Source organism: Saccoglossus kowalevskii, chromosome 2, assembly GCF_978046115.1.
Source record: "Saccoglossus kowalevskii chromosome 2, keSacKowa6.1, whole genome shotgun sequence".
Lineage (NCBI taxonomy): Eukaryota > Metazoa > Hemichordata > Enteropneusta > Harrimaniidae > Saccoglossus > Saccoglossus kowalevskii.
Genome location: NC_140642.1, coordinates 3,604,806 through 3,618,515, shown reverse-complemented (window position 1 = coordinate 3,618,515; position 13,710 = coordinate 3,604,806). Strand labels below are relative to the sequence as shown.

Below are 13,710 nucleotides of genomic sequence, written 5' to 3'. Positions count from 1 at the left end.
TACTGGATACATATATTCATTTGGTGTGCCTCTATTGCTTTTATACTGGATACATATATTCATTTGGTGTGCCTCTATTGCTTTTATACTGGATACATATACTCATTTGGTGTGCCTCTATTGCTTTTATACTGGATACATATATTCATTTGGTGTGCCTCTATTGCTTTTATACTGGATACATATACTCATTTGGTGTGCCTCTATTGCTTTTATACTGGATACATATATTCATTTGGTGTGCCTCTTATGCTTTTATACTGGATACATATATTCATTTGGTGTGCCTCTATTGCTTTTATACTGGATACATATATTCATTTGGTGTGCCTCTATTGCTTTTATACTGGATACATATATTCATTTGGTGTGCCTCTATTGCTTTTATACTGGATACATATATTCATTTGGTGTGCCTCTATTGCTTTTATACTGGATACATATATTCATTTGGTGTGCCTCTATTGCTTTTATACTGGATACATATATTCATTTGGTGTGCCTCTATTGCTTTTATACTGGATACATATATTCATTTGGTGTGCCTCTATTGCTTTTATACTGGATACATATATTCATTTGGTGTGCCTCTATTGCTTTTATACTGAATACATATATTCATTTGGTGTGCCTCTATTGCTTTTATACTGGATACATATACTCATTTGGTGTGCCTCTATTGCTTTTATACTGGATACATATACTCATTTGGTGTGCCTCTATTGCTTTTATACTGGATACATATACTCATTTGGTGTGCCTCTATTGCTTTTATACTGGATACATATACTCATTTGGTGTGCCTCTATTGCTTTTATACTGGATACATATATTCATTTGGTGTGCCTCTATTGCTTTTATACTGGATACATATACTCATTTGGTGTGCCTCTATTGCTTTTATACTGGATACATATATTCATTTGGTGTGCCTCTATTGCTTTTATACTGGATACATATATTCATTTGGTGTGCCTCTATTGCTTTTATACTGGATACATATATTCATTTGGTGTGCCTCTATTGCTTTTATACTGGATACATATATTCATTTGGTGTGCCTCTATTGCTTTTATACTGGATACATATATTCATTTGGTGTGCCTCTATTGCTTTTATACTGGATACATATATTCATTTGGTGTGCCTCTATTGCTTTTATACTGGATACATATATTCATTTGATGTGCCTCTATTGCTTTTATACTGGATACATATATTCATTTGGTGTGCCTCTATTGCTTTTATACTGGATACATATATTCATTTGGTGTGCCTCTATTGCTTTTATACTGGATACATATACTCATTTGGTGTGCCTCTATTGCTTTTATACTGGATACATATACTCATTTGGTGTGCCTCTATTGCTTTTATACTGGATACATATACTCATTTGGTGTGCCTCTATTGCTTTTATACTGGATACATATATTCATTTGGTGTGCCTCTATTGCTTTTATACTGGATACATATATTCATTTGGTGTGCCTCTATTGCTTTTATACTGGATACATATACTCATTTGGTGTGCCTTTATTGCTTTTATACTGGATACATATATTCATTTGGTGTGCCTCTATTGCTTTTATACTGGATACATATACTCATTTGGTGTGCCTTTATTGCTTTTATACTGGATACATATATTCATTTGGTGTGCCTCTATTGCTTTTATACTGGATACATATATTCATTTGGTGTGCCTCTATTGCTTTTATACTGGATACATATATTCATTTGGTGTGCCTCTATTGTTTTTATACTGGATACATATATTCATTTGGTGTGCCTCTATTGCTTTTATACTGGATACATATATTCATTTGGTGTGCCTCTATTGCTTTTATACTGGATACATATATTCATTTGGTGTGCCTCTATTGCTTTTATACTGGATACATATATTCATTTGGTGTGCCTCTATTGCTTTTATACTGAATACATATACTCATTTGGTGTGCCTCTATTGCTTTTATACTGGATACATATATTCATTTGGTGTGCCTCTATTGCTTTTATACTGGATACATATATTCATTTGGTGTGCCTCTATTGCTTTTATACTGGATACATATATTCATTTGGTGTGCCTCTATTGCTTTTATACTGGATACATATACTCATTTGGTGTGCCTCTATTGCTTTTATACTGGATACATATATTCATTTGGTGTGCCTCTATTGCTTTTATACTGGATACATATACTCATTTGGTGTGCCTCTATTGCTTTTATACTGGATACATATATTCATTTGGTGTGCCTCTATTGCTTTTATACTGGATACATATATTCATTTGGTGTGCCTCTATTGCTTTTATACTGGATACATATATTCATTTGGTGTGCCTCTATTGCTTTTATACTGGATACATATACTCATTTGGTGTGCCTCTATTGCTTTTATACTGGATACATATATTCATTTGGTGTGCCTCTATTGCTTTTATACTGGATACATATATTCATTTGGTGTGCCTCTATTGCTTTTATACTGGATACATATATTCATTTGGTGTGCCTCTATTGCTTTTATACTGGATACATATATTCATTTGGTGTGCCTCTATTGCTTTTATACTGGATACATATACTCATTTGGTGTGCCTCTATTGCTTTTATACTGGATACATATATTCATTTGGTGTGCCTCTATTGCTTTTATACTGGATACATATATTCATTTGGTGTGCCTCTATTGCTTTTATACTGGATACATATATTCATTTGGTGTGCCTCTATTGCTTTTATACTGGATACATATATTCATTTGGTGTGCCTCTATTGCTTTTATACTGGATACATATATTCATTTGGTGTGCCTCTATTGCTTTTATACTGGATACATATATTCATTTGGTGTGCCTCTATTGCTTTTATACTGGATACATATATTCATTTGGTGTGCCTCTATTGCTTTTATACTGGATACATATATTCATTTGGTGTGCCTCTATTGCTTTTATACTGGATACATATATTCATTTGGTGTGCCTCTATTGCTTTTATACTGTATACATATATTCATTTGGTGTGCCTCTATTGCTTTTATACTGGATACATATACTCATTTGGTGTGCCTCTATTGCTTTTATACTGGATACATATACTCATTTGGTGTGCCTCTATTGCTTTTATACTGGATACATATATTCATTTGGTGTGCCTCTATTGCTTTTATACTGGATACATATACTCATTTGGTGTGCCTCTATTGCTTTTATACTGGATACATATATTCATTTGGTGTGCCTCTATTGCTTTTATACTGGATACATATATTCATTTGGTGTGCCTCTATTGCTTTTATACTGGATACATATATTCATTTGGTGTGCCTCTATTGCTCTTATACTGGATACATATATTCATTTGGTGTGCCTCTATTGCTTTTATACTGGATACATATATTCATTTGGTGTGCCTCTATTGCTTTTATACTGGATACATATATTCATTTGGTGTGCCTCTATTGCTTTTATACTGGATACATATACTCATTTGGTGTGCCTCTATTGCTTTTATACTGGATACATATATTCATTTGGTGTGCCTCTATTGCTTTTATACTGGATACATATACTCATTTGGTGTGCCTCTATTGCTTTTATACTGGATACATATACTCATTTGGTGTGCCTCTATTGCTTTTATACTGGATACATATATTCATTTGGTGTGCCTCTATTGCTTTTATACTGGATACATATACTCATTTGGTGTGCCTCTATTGCTTTTATACTGGATACATATATTCATTTGGTGTGCCTCTATTGCTTTTATACTGGATACATATATTCATTTGGTGTGCCTCTATTGCTTTTATACTGGATACATATATTCATTTGGTGTGCCTCTATTGCTTTTATACTGGATACATATATTCATTTGGTGTGCCTCTATTGCTTTTATACTGGATACATATATTCATTTGGTGTGCCTCTATTGCTTTTATACTGGATACATATATTCATTTGGTGTGCCTCTATTGCTTTTATACTGGATACATATATTCATTTGGTGTGCCTCTATTGCTTTTATACTGGATACATATATTCATTTGGTGTGCCTCTATTGCTTTTATACTGGATACATATATTCATTTGGTGTGCCTCTATTGCTTTTATACTGGATACATATACTCATTTGGTGTGCCTCTATTGCTTTTATACTGGATACATATACTCATTTGGTGTGCCTCTATTGCTTTTATACTGGATACATATACTCATTTGGTGTGCCTCTATTGCTTTTATACTGGATACATATATTCATTTGGTGTGCCTCTATTGCTTTTATACTGGATACATATATTCATTTGGTGTGCCTCTATTGCTTTTATACTGGATACATATACTCATTTGGTGTGCCTTTATTGCTTTTATACTGGATACATATATTCATTTGGTGTGCCTCTATTGCTTTTATACTGGATACATATACTCATTTGGTGTGCCTTTATTGCTTTTATACTGGATACATATATTCATTTGGTGTGCCTCTATTGCTTTTATACTGGATACATATATTCATTTGGTGTGCCTCTATTGCTTTTATACTGGATACATATATTCATTTGGTGTGCCTCTATTGCTTTTATACTGGATACATATATTCATTTGGTGTGCCTCTATTGCTTTTATACTGAATACATATACTCATTTGGTGTGCCTCTATTGCTTTTATACTGGATACATATATTCATTTGGTGTGCCTCTATTGCTTTTATACTGGATACATATATTCATTTGGTGTGCCTCTATTGCTTTTATACTGGATACATATATTCATTTGGTGTGCCTCTATTGCTTTTATACTGGATACATATACTCATTTGGTGTGCCTCTATTGCTTTTATACTGGATACATATATTCATTTGGTGTGCCTCTATTGCTTTTATACTGGATACATATACTCATTTGGTGTGCCTCTATTGCTTTTATACTGGATACATATACTCATTTGGTGTGCCTCTATTGCTTTTATACTGGATACATATATTCATTTGGTGTGCCTCTATTGCTTTTATACTGGATACATATATTCATTTGGTGTGCCTCTATTGCTTTTATACTGGATACATATATTCATTTGGTGTGCCTCTATTGCTTTTATACTGGATACATATACTCATTTGGTGTGCCTCTATTGCTTGTATACTGGATACATATACTCATTTGGTGTGCCTCTATTGCTTTTATACTGGATACATATATTCATTTGGTGTGCCTCTATTGCTTTTATACTGGATACATATACTCATTTAGTGTGCCTCTATTGCTTTTATACTGGATACATATACTCATTTGGTGTGCCTCTATTGCTTTTATACTGGATACATATATTCATTTGATGTGCCTCTATTGCTTTTATACTGGATACATATATTCATTTGGTGTGCCTCTATTGCTTTTATACTGGATACATATACTCATTTGGTGTGCCTCTATTGCTTTTATACTGGATACATATATTCATTTGGTGTGCCTCTATTGCTTTTATACTGGATACATATATTCATTTGGTGTGCCTCTATTGCTTTTATACTGGATACATATATTCATTTGGTGTGCCTCTATTGCTTTTATACTGGATACATATATTCATTTGGTGTGCCTCTATTGCTTTTATACTGGATATATATATTCATTTGGTGTGCCTCTATTGCTTTTATACTGGATACATATACTCATTTGGTGTGCCTCTATTGCTTTTATACTGGATACATATACTCATTTGGTGTGCCTCTATTGCTTTTATACTGAATACATATATTCATTTGGTGTGCCTCTATTGCTTTTATACTGGATACATATACTCATTTGGTGTGCCTCTATTGCTTTTATACTGGATACATATATTCATTTGGTGTGCCTCTATTGCTTTTATACTGGATACATATATTCATTTGGTGTGCCTCTATTGCTTTTATACTGGATACATATATTCATTTGGTGTGCCTCTATTGCTTTTATACTGGATACATATATTCATTTGGTGTGCCTCTATTGCTTTCATACTGGATACATATATTCATTTGGTGTGCCTCTATTGCTTTTATACTGGATACATATATTCATTTGGTGTGTCTCTATTGCTTTTATACTGGATACATATATTCATTTGGTGTGCCTCTATTGCTTTTATACTGGATACATATACTCATTTGGTGTGCCTCTATTGCTTTTATACTGGATACATATATTCATTTGGTGTGCCTCTATTGCTTTTATACTGGATACATATACTCATTTGGTGTGCCTCTATTGCTTTTATACTGGATACATATATTCATTTGGTGTGCCTCTATTGCTTTTATACTGGATACATATATTCATTTGGTGTGCCTCTATTGCTTTTATACTGGATACATATACTCATTTGGTGTGCCTCTATTGCTTTTATACTGGATACATATATTCATTTGGTGTGCCTCTATTGCTTTTATACTGGATACATATATTCATTTGGTGTGCCTCTATTGCTTTTATACTGGATACATATACTCATTTGGTGTGCCTCTATTGCTTTTATACTGGATACATATATTCATTTGGTGTGCCTCTATTGCTTTTATACTGGATACATATATTCATTTGGTGTGCCTCTATTGCTTTTATACTGGATACATATATTCATTTGGTGTGCCTCTATTGTTTTTATACTGGATACATATATTCATTTGGTGTGCCTCTATTGCTTTTATACTGGATACATATATTCATTTGGTGTGCCTCTATTGCTTTTATACTGGATACATATACTCATTTGGTGTGCCTCTATTGCTTTTATACTGGATACATATATTCATTTGGTGTGCCTCTATTGCTTTTATACTGGATACATATATTCATTTGGTGTGCCTCTATTGTTTTTATACTGGATACATATATTCATTTGGTGTGCCTCTATTGCTTTTATACTGGATACATATATTCATTTGGTGTGCCTCTATTGCTTTTATACTGGATACATATATTCATTTGGTGTGCCTCTATTGCTTTTATACTGGATACATATATTCATTTGGTGTGCCTCTATTGCTTTTATACTGGATACATATATTCATTTGGTGTGCCTCTATTGCTTTTATACTGGATACATATATTCATTTGGTGTGCCTCTATTGCTTTTATACTGGATACATATATTCATTTGGTGTGCCTCTATTGCTTTTATACTGGATACATATACTCATTTGGTGTGCCTCTATTGCTTTTATACTGGATACATATACTCATTTGGTGTGCCTCTATTGCTTTTATACTGGATACATATACTCATTTGGTGTGCCTCTATTGCTTTTATACTGGATACATATATTCATTTGGTGTGCCTCTATTGCTTTTATACTGGATACATATACTCATTTGGTGTGCCTCTATTGCTTTTATACTGGATACATATACTCATTTGGTGTGCCTCTATTGCTTTTATACTGGATACATATATTCATTTGGTGTGCCTCTATTGCTTTTATACTGGATACATATATTCATTTGGTGTGCCTCTATTGCTTTTGTACTGGATACACATATTCATTTGGTGTGCCTCTATTGCTTTTGTACTGGATACATACATGTATATTCATTTGGTGTGCCTCTATTGCTTTTATACTGGATACATATACTCATTTGGTGTGCCTCTATTGCTTTTATACTGGATACATATACTCATTTGGTGTGCCTCTATTGCTTTTATACTGGATACATATATTCATTTGGTGTGCCTCTATTGCTTTTATACTGGATACATATATTCATTTGGTGTGCCTCTATTGCTTTTATACTGGATACATATACTCATTTGGTGTGCCTCTATTGCTTTTATACTGGATACATATATTCATTTGGTGTGCCTCTATTGCTTTTATACTGGATACATATATTCATTTGGTGTGCCTCTATTGCTTTTGTACTGGATACACATATTCATTTGGTGTGCCTCTATTGCTTTTGTACTGGATACATACATGTATATTCATTTGGTGTGCCTCTATTGCTTTTATACTGGATACATATACTCATTTGGTGTGCCTCTATTGCTTTCATACTGGATACATATATTCATTTGGTGTGCCTCTATTGCTTTTATACTGGATACATATATTCATTTGGTGTGCCTCTATTGCTTTTATACTGGATACATATATTCATTTGGTGTGCCTCTATTGCTTTTATACTGGATACATATACTCATTTGGTGTGCCTCTATTGCTTTTATACTGGATACATATATTCATTTGGTGTGCGTCTATTGCTTTTATACTGGATACATATATTCATTTGGTGTGCCTCTATTGCTTTTATACTGGATACATATACTCATTTGGTGTGCCTCTATTGCTTTTATACTGGATACATATATTCATTTGGTGTGCCTCTATTGTTTTTATACTGGATACATATATTCATTTGGTGTGCCTCTATTGCTTTTATACTGGATACATATATTCATTTGGTGTGCCTCAATTGCTTTTATACTGGATACATATATTCATTTGGTGTGCCTCTATTGCTTTTATACTGGATACATATATTCATTTGGTGTGCCTCTATTGCTTTTATACTGGATACATATATTCATTTGGTATGCCTCTATTGCTTTTATACTGGATACATATACTCATTTGGTGTGCCTCTATTGCTTTTATACTGGATACATATACTCATTTGGTGTGCCTCTATTGCTTTTATACTGGATACATATATTCATTTGGTGTGCCTCTATTGCTTTTATACTGGATACATATATTCATTTGGTGTGCCTCTATTGCTTTTATACTGGATACATATACTCATTTGGTGTGCCTCTATTGTTTTTATACTGGATACATATATTCATTTGGTGTGCCTCTATTGCTTTTATACTGGATACATATATTCATTTGGTGTGCCTCTATTGCTTTTATACTGGATACATATATTCATTTGGTGTGCCTCTATTGCTTTTATACTGGATACATATATTCATTTGGTGTGCCTCTATTGCTTTTATACTGGATACATATATTCATTTGGTGTGCCTCTATTGCTTTTATACTGGATACATACAGTGTTCTCCCCAAAGCGTTTTAGCGTAGCGGGGCCGCTACTCCATTATTTATGCCGCTACTCTGAGAGATTGCCCGCTACTCTGTGGCATTTCCTGTTACTCTTTCTTTTAGCTTGTTAATACACGTGCGAATCTGTTAGTCAGCGTCATCAGCGTCCGGTACTGTGAGCCAAATCAGGTGTGAATGGAAACATGTCAGTGATTACGCAAAGACAATGGACTAATACAGCTTCGTACTTCGACAATAAACACTTTCGCCCTATTTAATTGGGGTAATAGCGAGTATTTTCTCAGTAGCATATTTGGCTGGAAGAAGCAACGATGTCAAACAGCAGAAATATTACGTTGTGGTTCCGCGTAGAACGCCCTGCTGAGCCCCTGGTTGCGAGCGATAAACCCACCAGCAACACGGTCACCGGTACCCCTGTCGGCAGTGGTACTAAACGTGTCCAAGATGATGTTACAACGAAAAGTGCAAAAAAATAAACTCTAGATTTGATGCACAATGGACAACAAAATATACGTGGCTGAGAGAAACATCCGATGGCAAAGGTAAAAAAAGTATTTATTTGTAGCGTTTTACTTGGAAGCGAGTTTTGACCTAGTTTAGTAAATTTTTGTATGGCTTCATTTTTTGCCGATCGTCGAAACATTTTTTTGGAAACTACCTTCTTTCTGTAAGTTCAAAAATTGTTGGCTACGATTTATCAAAGTAACTAATACTAGTATTGTGTTCTGAAATAGTTGGGTAAAGTTTATCGTGGCAATTTTTAAGTTTAGCGACTTTTCAAAATGGCGGCAATTTGTTTATTTTCGTGTTGATCGTGACGATATTTTTTAAATACAAGTATTGATTCGCTCCTATTTCTTATCTTTTAGGAATGCTGTGACACATATGTGGAAAATTCAACTTAAAAACATCCAGAAATAGTTCTTTGGTATGGAATTTTATGCCATGTATAACTATTACGAAATATGCTATCGATAAACACGCACACTCGGAGATGCACAAGAAGGCCATGTCATTTAATAGAAGTGGGAAGCAAAGAAAATCACGGCGTTCTCAAAAGCTGCAGATCACTGGGCTTCCATGAAAGTCCGAAGAATCAACATTACATAGAAATCACACAGCAGCAGATTCATTTAATCTTCTACATAAATTTGTTAAAAAATAAAGACACATTTTCATCCATGCAAGCCTGTCATTATTTATTGTTTTCTTTATCTTCAGACAAATGCTAATGATATGTAAATTATATGCAAATTAGCCGCCACTCTGATACATTTTTCTGGGGAGAACACTGTACATATACTCATTTGGTGTGCCTCTATTGCTTTTATACTGGATACATATACTCATTTGGTGTGCCTCTATTGCTTTTATACTGGATACATATATTCATTTGGTGTGCCTCTATTGCTTTTATACTGGATACATATATTCATTTGGTGTGCCTCTATTGCTTTTATACTGGATACATATATTCATTTGGTGTGCCTCTATTGCTTTTATACTGGATACATATATTCATTTGGTGTGCATCTATTGCTTTTATACTGGATACATATACTCATTTGGTGTGCCTCTATTGCTTTTATACTGGATACATATACTCATTTGGTGTGCCTCTATTGCTTTTATACTGGATACATATACTCATTTGGTGTGCCTCTATTGCTTTTATACTGGATACATATATTCATTTGGTGTGCCTCTATTGCTTTTATACTGGATACATATATTCATTTGGTGTGCCTCTATTGCTTTTATACTGGATACATATATTCATTTGGTGTGCCTCTATTGCTTTTATACTGGATACATATACTCATTTGGTGTGCCTCTATTGCTTTTATACTGGATACATATACTCATTTGGTGTGCCTCTATTGCTTTTATACTGGATACATATACTCATTTGGTGTGCCTCTATTGCTTTTATACTGGATACATATATTCATTTGGTGTGCCTCTATTGCTTTTATACTGGATACATATATTCATTTGGTGTGCCTCTATTGCTTTTATACTGGATACATATACTCATTTGGTGTGCCTCTATTGCTTTTATACTGGATACATATACTCATTTGGTGTGCCTCTATTGCTTTTATACTGGATACATATATTCATTTGGTGTGCCTCTATTGCTTTTATACTGGATACATATATTCATTTGGTGTGCCTCTATTGCTTTTATACTGGATACATATATTCATTTGGTGTGCCTCTATTGCTTTTATACTGGATACATATATTCATTTGGTGTGCCTCTATTGCTTTTATACTGGATACATATATTCATTTGGTGTGCCTCTATTGCTTTTATACTGGATACATATATTCATTTGGTGTGCCTCTATTGCTTTTATACTGGATACATATATTCATTTGGTGTGCCTCTATTGCTTTTATACTGGATACATATATTCATTTGGTGTGCCTCTATTGCTTTTATACTGGATACATATATTCATTTGGTGTGCCTCTATTGCTTTTATACTGGATACATATACTCATTTGGTGTGCCTCTATTGCTTTTATACTGGATACATATATTCATTTGGTGTGCCTCTATTGCTTTTATACTGGATACATATACTCATTTGGTGTGCCTCTATTGCTTTTATACTGGATACATATACTCATTTGGTGTGCCTCTATTGCTTTTATACTGGATAAATATACTCATTTGGTGTGCCTCTATTGCTTTTATACTGGATACATATACTCATTTGGTGTGCCTCTATTGCTTTTATACTGGATACATATATTCATTTAGTGTGCCTCTATTGCTTTTATACTGGATACATATACTCATTTGGTGTGCCTCTATTGGTTTTATACTGATACATATATTCATTTGGTGTGCCTCTATTGCTTTTATACTGGATATTTTATTCATTTGGTGTGCCTCTATTGCTTTTATACTGGATACATATATTCATTTGGTGTGCCTCTATGAGATTTTATCATTTTCTGACGATATCTTCAATTCTCTATTTTTAAAGAATATTTTCGTAATTTTTGGTCAAAAATGTTATTTTAATTTCGTATTCTTCCTGTTAACTGCTGGTTCATTAGACACTTGTTATATATATGTACATGTACGTTGAGTGGACCTGTATTAGATAAGTTCTTTTCATAGCATTAGTGGAGCTCTACTTATTCATTGACGTGCTTTATCACTGGCGTTGATGAATCCAAAACTTAGGTAATTAGTGTGGACCCACTTGGCCCTTGCCAAAATCATGCTCTTATTTATTGGTCTTTTATTTGACCCAAACATGGCAGACAACGCGCATATGATGATAATAATAATTACTTTATTAAAGTCATATCCATTTGCTGTTATATTTATTATCAGTCATCATGCACAGGAAAGAAGGATTCAAAAAACAGTAACATTGCAAGAAAAAAATGATTGTAGCAGCATATATATGTGTGCCTGCGATGTTTTTCATTACAACAACTTGAACCGACCATATCGTGTTACACTTCCCTCCATCGCCATGTCATTTATATATGAACCAGTATATATTATCTTGATTTTGGTTTGCGCCCTTGCATTCAGTGCAAAGTTTTGGTCCTGGCTCTCTATTGGTCTTGACTGTTAACATACACATTTCAGTATCTGCCGACTTGATTCTGACTCTCGCCACATGCCGAGATCGGAAACTGAACGCCATTATATCAAAAATATCTTTATTAGTGATAAGATCTAAACACAAGAGTGGAAATGCTTAAATTAAATGTAAACAAAACCAAGTTTATTTGTTTATGTAACTACATTTTCATGCAAGACAACTTTATCGAAATAGCTTATTTTAACAACAAATGAAATATTGTAATTTAGGCTTTACCAGGCAATCTTTGATACATGTATGTGCTGATATGGTTTTATCTTTGTGATTATCTTCTTTTCTAGGCACTTGCACCATCACCGGCAGTGTGGATTATTTACTGTGCAGTTATTGCATTCGTATTTACATGTATCAAAGTAATAAACTTTCGTCTGCATTTGATGTTTGACTTTGGTGAAATCATTGATGATAAAAATGAAGGACACAATGAGGATGAAGCAGGTGACAAAGCTGAAACCGAGAATGAAGATGTAGAAAAGGGACAAACAGTCAGTTTGAATGATAACACACACAGTAACAAAACTATAGGGTGAGTTCTTTTGCTGAATACAAATAAAGAATATGCTAATGCAATCTTTCAATGCTGATTTATGTGCATTAAAAAACAATGATGTTAATTGTATTGTAAAGTAAGACGACATGAGAGCAATTTTACAGTGATATTATGAATGACTTTCTGATGAGGCAAAGCTCATGTACATAAGTAAGTTTTATCACATTATTTTATAAGTGAAAGCATAGAGGGAATTGAGATGCAGGAATTTGGTTCAAAAAGAAGTATTACACCTCCTATTGGATGCAGTTCAAGAAATTCTTTTAATGAAGAAATGGCACGGAAGGTAAGTTTTCCCGATTAGACTATACACTACAATGCAACTCTCTCTATATTTTTCAGAAAAAAGGCAATTGCTTTTGGTGCCTCCATGAAATTCAAGTCTTGTCTCTGTGTATTTATTATAGTATTATTGTGGCAGCTGTGTCTGTTTTCTAAAGAACCTTTTTATCTAC

At 33.7% G+C, this 13,710-nt stretch overlaps 1 protein-coding gene across 3 annotated transcripts in view; it reads left to right on the top strand.

Moving 5' to 3' along the window:
- Positions 1–13,710, top strand: part of LOC100366288 (pecanex-like protein 1) — an 86,958-nt gene that overhangs the window by 10,130 nt on the left and 63,118 nt on the right. For all 3 annotated transcript variants that reach the window (XM_085507900.1, XM_085507894.1, XM_085507890.1), the window contains exons 2-3: positions 12,987–13,231; positions 13,433–13,541. In XM_085507900.1, coding sequence (XP_085364026.1) covers positions 12,987–13,231; positions 13,433–13,541 — 354 coding nt within the window. The remainder of the gene's footprint in view (positions 1–12,986; positions 13,232–13,432; positions 13,542–13,710) is intronic.